At 36.2% G+C, this 12,991-nt stretch overlaps 1 protein-coding gene across 2 annotated transcripts in view; it reads left to right on the plus strand.

Moving 5' to 3' along the window:
* The window catches only part of CROT (carnitine O-octanoyltransferase), a gene marked incomplete at both ends in the record, with an annotated part of 63,841 nt that overhangs the window by 35,968 nt on the left and 14,882 nt on the right, over window positions 1-12,991 (plus strand). The window contains 4 exons of one of the 2 annotated variants that reach the window (XM_079711721.1): window positions 3,525-3,608; window positions 4,010-4,135; window positions 4,362-4,492; window positions 11,564-11,687. In XM_079711721.1, the coding sequence (XP_079567847.1) occupies window positions 3,525-3,608; window positions 4,010-4,135; window positions 4,362-4,492; window positions 11,564-11,687 (465 nt within the window). The remainder of the gene's footprint in view (window positions 1-3,524; window positions 3,609-4,009; window positions 4,136-4,361; window positions 4,493-11,563; window positions 11,688-12,991) is intronic. The other variant, XM_079711722.1, reaches the window with a different exon arrangement.

Below are 12,991 nucleotides of genomic sequence, written 5' to 3' on the forward strand. Positions count from 1 at the left end.
AAATTGTCCAAACTGGATGTTACATTGTTTTGTAAGGGTTAGTTACTTTCATCATCAAGAACTCATCATCTTGCTTTCCTCCCTCACTCCCCACCCCCTAAAAAAACCACCTTGCACTACTTGGATTTTTACTGATGGCATCAACATCCTGCTATTTGCTCAAATTCAGGAGAAAATAACTTTAATGATGTTTCTATCTTTGAATAAAAATACTGGTCCCATAATGAGCATATATCTTTGCACAACTGAAATGCTTTCCTGTAGTAAAGTGTATGGACATGTTTCATGTGTATGCATTGTCACCCATATACTTATCAGATTGATCTGATGATCTCCACTTGACAGCATGCTTTTAAAATTCCATGTAGGTTCCCCTTGCAACCTACGATGATTACTGAAAATGCTAGTTAACCAATGTAAAACATTATTAGTAAAGTATGTGTACTGTAAAGTTAAGTTGTTCTTAATCCAAATTCATATTGCTGCTCTCTTCCACTGATGCTTGAATATATACTTTTGTGATTATACTACATAATAGCATTTCCCTGTTGGGATTTAAAATCCTGGGGTCAACTATTTTGTCTTCCTTATATAGGCTTTGTTGTAGGCTTTTGTAGAAGTACATAGGGAGCATGTAATAAACATTAGTTGTTAATAACAGTAGTTACTAATTATTGCTGTGGGCCAGGATCTGTAGTAAGTACTTTATAAGCATTATTAAAATCATTTTTCACAGCTGCTGTATGCAACTAGGTATTGTTTTCCCTACTAACAGATGAGGCAGTTTACTTAAAGAATTAACTAACTTTCTCAAGTAACTTACTTGAGAACTTAACTTACTTATGTAGCTAGTAAGTAGTAAGGTTTGGACTCAGAACCAAAGTCCACATTATTAAACAGTATATTACACATATTGCCTCCATATAAATGAAAAAAAAAGATAAAACTTACGTGAACAAATAAAGCATCAGGAAAGCATTTGAACTTTTTCTATTTTTCTATTCTATTTTCTATTTCTATTTTCTTTTTTTTTCTATTTTTCTATTTCCTAACATTTTTTTAAATTGATGATTAACTTTCCGATGAATGGGTAAAATTATAAGTCAAAGATTTATATCTTTCAGTCATGCTCTTTCTTACTGGTTCCAGTATAATACTGTTGTCTTCAATGAAATAATATATGCAATATCTGTGAAAGTTCTTTGTAAAGCTACAAAGTACTACATAGTTGTGAGATGCTGTTAGAAAAGGGTCTTGTCCATGACCTCTGTGTCTTGTTATACGTGCTGTTGCTGGCAGGCAGGATGAACTGCTCTTGCATCTTATACTGACCTCCCTAGTAAGCCTTTCCTGGTGCTTTGGTGGCTGCTTACCTGGTAATGATATACCGTGTTTCTAGGCTCCATGGGGCCCTAATACAGGGCAGCAAAGCTGTGAAGTGTTAAGGCGATATTTAAGACACCTAATTACACCCTCTGAAACTGGGCCCAAGTGTGCTGGATTCATATCTTAAACCTCCCTTCTTTCTCTCCAAGGCTAGCGGTGTCATTTTCAGTTCATGAATGGTAACTGTGTGTAATGTAAAGTGGTATCCTTAACCCAGAGGGGAAAAAACCCCATGTGATGTAATTGTCATCAAAGGAACATGGAGAAGATAAGGCAAAAAGTTTATCCTCCAGAATAAATGATGGGAAAATTCACTAGCCACAGTTCCTTTCTCTAAATACAGCTGTGAAAACGATGACACCCCTGTAACTCAGCGCATCTTTCCCACATTCCTTAAACATTGAGAATTATTTCTGCCACATTGAACACTCTTATAGATATGTACACAGAATCATTATGCTTTTAAATACTTATCTAGTGGACTGTGTGTTTACCAAAAGAAGTTCATACCCATCCTCCATTTAGCCTTCAGATTTAGTCTGCCACCCCCATCTGCTTTTCCGTAGTGCTTTTACAATTCCAGAACATTTTAGCGTTGTATATGTACATACGTATACCTCCTTTGACTTCCAATACAAATAGCAATTATTTTCTCTAGATTATTCATGTTTACATCCCTTCCCATTACCTCAAGAGCCCTAATTAGGTGCTTGTGACTTTAAATATTTGTTCTTTCTCAGAAAATAAAATATATCAGTTACTTACTATACTGTGGAATATCCATCTCTTTATCATTACAAAGTGAGGCATTTGAGAATTCTGCATTTTATTATGTGTTAAGAGTGGAGGGAAGGTGAAAATAAAATATTGGGTCAAGTTTTTTTTTTTTTTTTTAATTAGTAGACTTTACTTTTTAGAGCAAGTTCCAGATTTACAGGAAAATTAAGGAGAAGGTACAAAGTGCTCACTTGCTCTCTTTCCTGCACCCCGTTTTTCCTTTCATTGATAGCTTACATTGGTATATGTTGTTACATTTGATGAACCAATATTGATACATAATTATTAACTGAATTACATAGTTTACATGGTTTCAGTATTTATGTTGTACAACTTTATGGTTTTGCCAAATACATAATGCCATTCATTTCCCATTACACTATCTTTTTAACTCAACACAACCATTGGAGTGATCCTTTTAAATTGTAAGACAAATCATGCCAGTGCTCTGTTCATAACCCTTCAATGTCTTCCACTTTCATAAATTAAAAATTGAAAGAGATACTTTATTTTTTTTAAACATTTAATATTTATTTCTTATTTTCTCTAATTTTTATTTATTTATTTTTCCTTTTTTTAAAAATTTTTAAATTTTTAAAACATCTTTATTGGAGTACAATTGCTTTACAATGGTGTGTTAGTTTCTGCTTTATAACAGAGTGAATCAGCTATACATATACATATATCCCCATATCTCCTCCCTCTTGCATCTCCCTCCCACCCTCCCTATCCCACCCCTCTAGGTGGTCACAAAGCACCGAGCTGATCTCCCTGTGCTATGCGGCTGCTTCCCACTAGCTATCTGTTTTACATCTGGTAGTGTATATATGTCCATGCCACTCTCTCACTTCGTCCTAGCTTACCATTCCCCCTCCCCGTGCCCTCAGGTCCATTCTCTACAACTGTGTCTTTAGTCCTGCCCTGCCCCTAGGTTCTTCAGAGCCATTTTTTTTTTTTTTTTTTTAGATTCCATGTATATGTGTCAGCATGCGGTATTTGTTTTTCTCTTTCTGACTTACTTCACTCTGTATGACAGACTCTAGGTCCATCCACCTCACTACAAATAACTCAGTTTCATTTCTTTGTATGGCTGAGTAATATTCCATTGTATATATGTGCCACATCTTCTTTATCCATCCATCTGTTGATGGACACTTAGGTTGCTTCCATGTTCTGGCTATTGTAAATAGAGTTGCAGTGAACATTGTGGTACATGACTCTTCTTGAATTATTGTTTTCTCAGGATATATGCCCAGTAGTGGGATTGCTGGTCGTATGGTAGTTCTATTTGTAGTTTTTTAAGGATGGGTCAAGTTTTAACTTACAAAACTTATTCACAATCTTGTGTATTTTCATTTTAGCATGCTCCTTATGATGCAATGGTTATCGTAAGCATCAGCTATTATGTTGATCAGAAAATTTTTGAGAGTGAAGGAAGATGGACGGTATGTTAGAACAAATATTTCATCCCTTTCTCCTCATAATTTTTTTTAATAAATTTATTTATTTTATTTTTGGCTGCGTTGGGTCTTCGTTGCTGTGCGCAGGCTTTCTCTAGTTGCGGTGAGTGGGGGCTACTCTTCGTTGCGGTGCGTGGGCTTCTCATTGTGGTGGCTTCTCTTGTTGCAGAGTACGGGCTCTAGGCGCACAGGCTTCAGTAGTTGTGGCTCGCAGGTTCTAGAGCACAGGCTGAGTAGTTGTGGTGCATGGGCTTAGTTGCTCTACGGTATGTGGGATCTTCCCAGACCAGGGCTCGAACCCGTGTCCCCTACATTGGCAGGCAGATACTTAACCACTGCGCCACCAGGTAAGCTCTCCTCATATTTTTATAGATATAATATTTTTAAGTTTTCCCTATTTTCAGGGTTCAGATAAAGTGCGGAATATACCACTTCCAGAGGAGCTTGTTTTCACTGTGGATGAAAAAGTATTAAATGATATCAGTCAAGCTAAAGCCCAGTATTTCAAGCAGGTAGATTTTTCACTTTTCTCTTTGATAGTGATACTTTATCTTATAACTACTATATATGAATATTTGGCTATCATGCAAGTATGACGGCATAAAACATTTAAAAATTACAACTTTGATACCTTTATTTACGTCTGATGATTATTTTAATGCAAATGATATTTTGGTTATCTTTGGGGTATTCTCCTTAGGTGTTTTTTCACTGTTCGTCTTTCATTCTTTTTGTTAGGCATCTGATCTGCAGCTTTTGGTCTATGCCTTTACGTCTTTTGGCAAAAAGCTAACCAAGAAGAAGAAGCTTCACCCTGATACCTTTGTTCAGCTGGCACTTCAGCTGGCCTATTATAGACTTCATGGACGGTGAGGACCATTCATTTTCCACTTTCAGAGTCTTCAAGTCCAAGGCTATCTTTACTATGGCTATTCTGTCATAACTCCCCAGTGTTTTTTCTTACATTTTTCCCAGTTGGCACTGTGCCCTAATTTGTACTTTCATCAACAGTGTTATTAGAGTTTCCATCTGTGACACTTTAACAGTCTTTCCTTGTTTTTCATTACCTTGATATTTTTGAAGTGCCTGCTCTCTTCTGAGAGAGATTTGTCATTCTTTGGAATTCAGATCGCTTGGTTTTCTTGCAGCCTGTTTTCAGGTGGGTTCATGAAAAGGTATGGTTTTATAGATTGGACAGTCTTTACTCATTTTTAGGATAGGAGAGATGGTATGTTATGACTTTCTACATCCTAAGCAGAAGTGGAAGCTCCTTGATCTTCCTTTTTAAAATTTTACCTGAGAATATGTATCTTTAAGTGGGGTGTTTAGATCATTTACATTTAATATAATTATCAGTAAGGTTGGGTTTAAGTCTACAGTAGTGCTGTTTCTCTTTATCCCATCTATTTTTTGTTTCTTTGTTTTTTTACCTTCTCTTGAATTCCTAGTTTTTTTAATTGTTCCTTTTATCTCCATTATCAGCTACACTGGTTTTTTTTCTATTGGTAGGGTTTTACAAAATACATCTTTAAACTTGCAATCTACCTTCAGATATTTTCCATTTAAAGTATAATGAAAGAACCTTAAAACAATGCTTCTGTTATGCTTACCTCATTCTTTGTGCTATTGTTGTCATACATTATACTTGTACATATGTTAACAACCTCATGATGCACTACTATTTTTGCCTTCAACAGTCAGTTATCTTCTTTTATTGTGGTAAAATATAAATAAAATAAAACTTGCCATTTTAACTATTTTTAAGTATATAATCCAGTGGCATTAATTACATCGACTGTGTTGTGCAACCATCACCACTGTCTATTTCCAAACTTTTTTTTAACCACCCCAAACAGAAACTCTGTACTCATTAAACAATAATTTCCTATTCTCTCTTCTATCCCAACCCCTGGTAATCTCTAATCCACTTTCTGTCTATATGAATTCGCCTGTTCTGGATATTTCCTCTAAGTGGAATTATACATTATTTGTCCTTTTGTATCTGGCTTATTTCACTTAGGATAGTATTTTCAGTGTTTGTTCTTTTATGGCTGAATAATATTCAATTGTATGAATATACCACATTTTGTTTATCCATTCATCTGTTGATAAATGCTTGGGTTGTTTCTGCCTTTTGGCTATTGTGAATAACACTGCTGTGAACATTCACATACATGTATTGGTTTGAATCCCTGTTTTTAATTCTTTTGAGTCAATAACTAGGAGTGGAATTGCTGGGCTGTGTGGTAATTCTATGTTTAACTTTTTGAGGAACTGCCCAACTGTTTTCCACAGTGGATACCATTTTTACGTTCCCACCAGCAATATACAAAGTAATGTATAATTGTTCCACATCCTTGCCAACACTTACTTTTCTGTTTAAAAAAAAAAAAAAAAAAGCCATCCAGAGTACTTGTGAAGTGGTATCTCATTGTGGTTTTTATTTGCATTTCCTTAATGACTAATGAGGTTGAATATCTTCCTGTGTTTATTGGCCATTTGTATATCTTCTTTGGCAAAATGTCTGTTTAAATCCTTTGTGCATTTGGTAATTCAGTTGTCATTTTGTTGTTGAATTTTAAGGGTTCTTTATGTATTGTAGATATGAAACCCTTATCAGATAGGTGTTTTACAAATATTTTCTCTCATTCTGCAGGTTGTCTTTTCATTCTCTTGAGAGTATGCTTTGATGCACAAAGTTTTAAATTTTGAAGTCCAATTTATCTGTTTATTTCATTTGTTGCCTGTGTTTTTGGTGTCATATCCAAGAAATCATTGCCAAATCCAGTATTACAAAACTTTCCCCATATGTTTTCTTCTAAGACTTTTATAGTTTTAGCTCTTACTTTAGGTCTTTGATCCATTTTGAGTTAATTTTTGTGTAGGGGGTATGGTAAGGATCAAAATTCACTCTTTTGCATATGGATGTCCAGTTTTCTTAGCATTATTTGTGAAGAGACTGTCCTTTCCCTAATGAGTGGTCTTAACACTCTTGTCCAAAATCAACTGACCATAGATGAGGGTTTGTTTCTGGGTCAGTGTGTTATTCAGTGTGTCTCTTCTTGTGTTCATACGACACTGTTTTGATTATTGTAGCTTTGCAGTAAGTTTTGAAATCTGGAACTAATGAGTACTTCATCTTTGTTCTTTTTTTTTTTTAAGATTTATTTATTATTTATTTATTTATTTTATTTATTATTTTTGGCTGTGTTGGATCTTAGCTGCGGCATGCAGGACCTTTGTTGATGCATGCGGGATCTTTGCTTTGAGGTGCGTGGGCTCTTCGTCGTGGCGCACGGGCTTCTCTCTAGTTGTGGCGTGTGGGTTTTCTCTTTTCTAGTTGTGGTGCACAGGCTCCAGGGCGCACGGGCTCTGTAGTTTGTAGCATGCAGTCTCTCTAGTTGAGGCGCACGAACTCAGTAGTTGTGGCACATGGGCTTAGTTGCCCCAAGGCATGTGGGATCTTAGTTCCCTGACCAGGGATTGAACTTGCGTCCCCTGCATTGGAAGGCGGATTCTCTACCACTGGACCACCAGGGAAGTCCCCTTCACCTTAGTTCTTGAAAAGAAGATTGTTCTGGCGACTCTGGGTTCCTTGAAATTCCATATGAATTTTAGGATGGGTTTTCCCATTTTTGTAAAAATGTCGTTGGGATTTTGATAGAGATTGCGTTGCATCTGTAGATCTCTTTTAGTAGTATTGTCATCTTAACAATATTAAGTCTTCTAATCCATGAACATGGGGTCCCTTTGCACTTATTTATGTCTTTTTAAATTTCTTTCAATGTTTTGTAGTTTTTGGTGTACAGGTCTTTTTGCCTCCTTGGTTAAACTTAATCCTAAGTATTTGATTCTTTTTGATGCTGTTGTAAATTGTTTTCTTGATTTTCTTTTCAGATTACTTATTGCTAGTGTATGGAAATGCAACTGATTTTTGCATGTTGACTTTATATCCTGAAACTGCTGAATTCCTTTATTAGCTCTAACAGTTTTTTGTGGACTCTAGCGTTTTATGTATAAGACCACATATCTGTGAATAGAGATAGGTTGGATTTTGTCAAAGGCTTTTCTATATATCAATTGCGATGATCATATAGGTCTTTTTCTTCATTCTATTAATGTAGTATATTACATTGATTTTCATATGTTGAACCATCCTTGGATTCCTGGGATGAATCCCACTTGGTCATGGTGTATCATCCTTTTAATCTGCTGCTGAATTCAGTTTGCTAGTAATTTGTTGAGGATTTTTGCATCTATATTCATAATGGGTATTGGTCTATAGTGTCTTTTCTTGCAGTGTCTTTTCTTGCAGTGTCTTTGCCTGGTTTTGGTATCAGGGTAATGCTGGCCTCATATTATGAGTAAGGAAATGGTCCTTCCTCGCCAGTGTTTTTGGAAGAGTTTGAGAAGGATTGGTGTTAATTCTTTTAAGTATTAGAATTCATCAGTGAAGCCATCTGGTCCAGGACTTACCTTTGTTCAGAGGTTTTTGATTGCTCATTGATCTTGTTACTTGTTATACATCTAGTCAGATTTCTATTTTTTCTTGAGTTAGATTTGGTAGTTTGTGTGTTTCTCAGAATATGTCCATTTCATCTAGGCTATCCAATTTATTGTATACAGTTCATAATATTCTCTTACAATCCTTTTTATTTCTGTAAAGTCAATAGTAATGCCCTCTTTCTCATAGTTGATTGTAGTAATTGGAGTCTTCTCCCTTTTTTTCCTTAGTGTAGCTAAAAGCTTGTCAATTTTGTTGATCTTTGCAAAGAACCAGCTTTGGTTTAGTTAACTTTATTTTTCATTTCTGTATTTTGTTTATCTCTACTGTAATCTTAATTTCTTTTTTTGCTGGCTTTGGGGCTAGTTTGCTCTTCTTTTTTTTAATTCTTTAAAGTGTGCAGTTAGTTTACTGATTTGAGATCTTTAATGTAAGTATTTAGAGCCATAAATTTGCCTCTGAACAGTGCTTTTGCTTCATTCCATAAATTGTGGTATGTTCTACTTTTCATTCATCACAGGGTGTTTGCTAATTTACCTTGTGATTTCTCCCTGAACAATTGGTTAAGAGTTTGTTGTTTTATTTCTACATATTTGTGAATTTTTCAGTTTTTCTTGTTACTGCTTTTTAGCTTCATCCCATTGCCATTGAAGAAGATACTTTGTATGATTCCAATCTTTTTAAATTTATTGAGACTTATTCTGTGGCCTAATATATGGTCTGTCCTGGAGAATGTTCTATGTGCACTTGAGAAGAATTTGTATTCTGCTGTTCTTAGTAGCATATTCTATATATGTCTTTTAGGTGTAGTTATTTATAGTGTTGTTCAAGTCTTCTCTTTCCTTATTAGATCTTCTTTCTACGTGTTTTATCCATTATTGAAAGTTGGGTATTGAAGTCTGCAAGTATTTTAGAGCTGTCTAGTTCTCTCTTCAGTTCTGTCAGTGTTTGTTTCATATATCTTATAGTTCTGTTTGGTGCATATATTTTTATAATTGTTATATCTTGATGAATTAAATCTTTTATCAGTAAATAATGTCCTGTTTGTCTCATTCATCCTTTTTACTTAAAATATATTTTGTCTGATATATATACAGCCACTCCTAATGGAAAAAAAAATTGTATAGCCACTCAAACTCTCTTTTGGTTACTATCATTTTACTTTTAACCTCTTACTGTCTTTGTTTCTAAACAGAATCTCTTGTGGACAGTATATAGATGATGTTTTTTGTTCACCTTGCCAATCTCTGCCTTTGATTGGAGAGTTACTGATAAGGAGGGAGAATTCTGCCATTTAGCTGTGTATTCTGTAGGTCTTACATGTTTTTGTTCTTCAATTCCTCCATTACTTTCTTTTTTGGTAGTAGTGATTTTGATTTTTTTTTTGGAGTGTACCATTTTGATTTCCCTATTCTTTCTTTGTATTTTTTAAGCCATTTTCTTTATGGCTACCTTGGAAATTACATTTAACGTCTTAAATTTATAACAACCTAGTTTGAATAATACCAGCTTACTTTTAATAGTATACAAACACTGTGCTTTTATCCATCTCTGTACCGCCCTCTTTATTTTATCACAGATTACATCTTTTTACATTGTGTGTCCATTAACATAAATTTATATTACTGTTCTATGTATTTGCCCTTTAAGTAAAAAGACTGTTAAACATTGTTGTTCTATCTCCCATGTTTCCTATAAACTGGTAGATAGATTTGGCAACTTGAGACTAGTAATCGATCATTTTTATTATTTTTTATAACAGTAAATCAAATAGTTAATATTATTTGTTTCCTATCACATCCTATCCAGATTGAGGGTGAATTCAGTTGTTAGCCAACATCCGTTATAAAGTTTCTTCCCTGATTCTTTTACCTAATGGTTTTAGTGGCCATTGATGATCACTACCAAGATCTATTATTTCATTACAGGTTGCAGAGTAGTGATATTTTGTCATTCATTCTTACTGCTTTTATCTTCGTTTTTTAAAGAATGCTATTTTAGTGGTGGTTTAAATTTTTTATTTTTTATTTTTTTGCTGTATGTGGGCCTCTCACTGTTGTGGCCTCTCCCGTTGCGGAGCACAGGCTCCGGACGTGCAGGCTCAGCAGCCATGGCTCACGGGCCCAGCCACTCCGTGGCATGTGGGTTCTTCCCGGACTGGGGCACGAACCCGTGTCCCCTGCATCGGCAGGCGGACTCTCAACCACTGCGCCACCAAGGAAGCCTGGTGGTTTAAATTTTTATTTACACTTTCTCCTTCACATTTTGAAAGGATACTATTTCAGCTCAGGGAGAGTCTTATAGAAACACTGAACAGAGGAGGCTCAATAACTGCGGGAATTCCCTGGTGATCCAGTGGTTAAGACACGGTGCTTTCACTGCCATGGACCTGGGTTCAATCCCTGGTCAGGGAACTAAGAATCCCACAAGCCGCATGTCATGGCCAAAAAAAAAAAAAAAACAACTGTTTGAGCCCTCTTAGTGCCCACGTTCAGACCTTTTACTCTTCCATTTGACTGCTTTAACTCTAAATTCCTGTCACCAGGAAAGTAAGAGAGCTTTGTACCAAAAATTGTTATATCATTCTCCACCCCAGGAAAACAGTCATCATTCTAGGGAGCTTCTTAAATAATGCTTTTACTTAATTCTAGAGTCATTCATGTTCTGTAGGAGGAAACTAAAGGCCAAGGACTCTATTATCCCATATCTTAGTAGCTTAGAACAACAAACATTTATCATCTCACATTTTCTGTCTGTCAGGAGTCCAGGCACAGCTTAGCTGGGTGCCTCTGGCTTCAGGTCTCTTGTCAGGTTGTAGTCAGGGTGTCAGCCAGGACCGTGTCTTCATCTGAAGGCACCCCGTAAAGAGGATCCGCGTACAGTCTCACTCACATGGTTATTAGTAAGGTTCATTTCCTCCCAAGCTGTTGTCCAGAGGCCTCTCTGTTTCTTGCCACCTGGGCCTCTCTACAGGGCAACTCCCAGCATGGCAGCAGGCTTTCCTCAGAATAAGGAGATGAGAGAGCTCTCTTTGTAACCTGATTTCAGAAGTGACATCTCATTATTTCTGTCATATTCCTTTCATTAGAAGGAAGACACTAAATGCATCCCACGTGCAGTGTGAGGGGTTATACCAGGGCATCTGCAGGAGGCGGGGATCACTGGGGGCATCTCACGCCACCTGCCACAGATGCCAATGTACACAACCTGACAGCAGCCAAGCCTTTGAAACATTTCCTGTTATACCAGGCCGCAGTACATTTTGCTCTTTGATGTTGAAAACAGCCTCTTTGTTATTGAAAATCTCAGTCGTAGTCTGTATTGTAGAACTTAGTCTCTGACCAAAGCCAGCTTTATTAGGTAAACTCTCTTTGTAATAACATTAGAGCATTTTCTTTCGCATGATACATTCTCTTATTTTCATTTTTTCTTGTAGCCCTGGTTGCTGCTATGAAACAGCTATGACAAGATACTTTTATCATGGCCGTACAGAGACTGTGCGATCATGTACAGTAGAAGCAGTCAGATGGTGCCAATCCATGCAGGATCCTTCTACCAATGTGAGTATTTGAAAAGAAAAAATTAACAGAATTTGTCTGTTCTAAAGGAAATTTGGCTCTTAAATAACTAACTTCTTCAAATCCCTGGATCAGTAAAATATTTTCAGACCTTTTTTTCTGGAAACTTTCAAACATTTCTTCATTTGCCAGTGAAGTATATACTTGGAAAGAATAAGAAACAGGGAAGACCTGATAAGAAGCCCATTTGTGTCATTTTCTAGGCAAAGTAACTTCAACACCTTGAGTATTTCACTACTGTTGATCTTCCTTTAGATAACACGCATAAAATGTAGACTCTCCCAAAGTGCCTTTAAAGGAAGCTTTTCTTGATGTGGTTGAACATTTTTGAAATCAGATTTTTTTTTGTATATTAGAACCAGTACATCTTTATATGTTTTGTTTTATACTTTAAGCATTTACACAAAAGGGTAGTTCCTTCCCACTGCTATTTTGGTATTGCATTTATTTCTTTAGTTTTGATTGACATAGTTATGTATATGTTAACTTATTTTAATTTCATAGAGCTGCTTCATTATCATTTTTGTACACCTATGCTTTAGTTTTGAAATCGTAATTGCTTCTGTCTTTACACTTGTTGATATCACTTCAGTGCTGCCCACAAGTTTCTGTTTTCTTGTTTTGGGAAAGAAATAATCAAGTTGCAGGGCATATAGGAAAGAAAAGGCAGAGAGGAAGCGGGTAAGGGTAAGGGGGTAGATAGATTGGAAGTTTGGGATTGATGTGTACACACTGCTATATTTAAAATAGATGACCAACAGGGACCTACTGTATAGCACAGGGAACTCTGCTCAATATTCTATAATAACCTAAATGGGAAAAAAAATCTGAAAAAGAATGGATAAATGTATATGTATAACTATATCGCTTTGCTGTACACCTGAAACTAACACAACATCTTCATCAACTATACTCCAATATAAAATAAAAATTAAAAAAATAAAGGCAGTGGAAGAAGTGAGGAAAAAGACAGAAAAGTTATACATCTCAAGGTCTTTCTCAGAATCTTATGTCTCTCCAAAATTACCCAAATTCTAATTACTTTTTTAAAAAATTAATTAATGAATGAATTTTTTGACTGCATTGGGTCTTTGTTGCTGCGTGCGGGCTTTCTCTAGTTGCAACGAGTGGGGGCTACTCTTTGTTGCGGTGTGTGGGCTTCTCATTGCGGTGGCTTCTCTTGTTGCGGAGCACGGGCTCTAGGCATGCGGGCTTCAGTAGTTGTAGCACGCAGGCTCAGTAGTTGTGGCTTGCGGGCTCTAGAGCGCAGGCTCAGTAGTTGTGGT

The sequence above is a fragment of the Hyperoodon ampullatus genome, assembly GCF_949752795.1.
Source record: "Hyperoodon ampullatus genome assembly, chromosome: 9".
Classification (NCBI taxonomy): Eukaryota; Metazoa; Chordata; class Mammalia; order Artiodactyla; family Ziphiidae; genus Hyperoodon; species Hyperoodon ampullatus.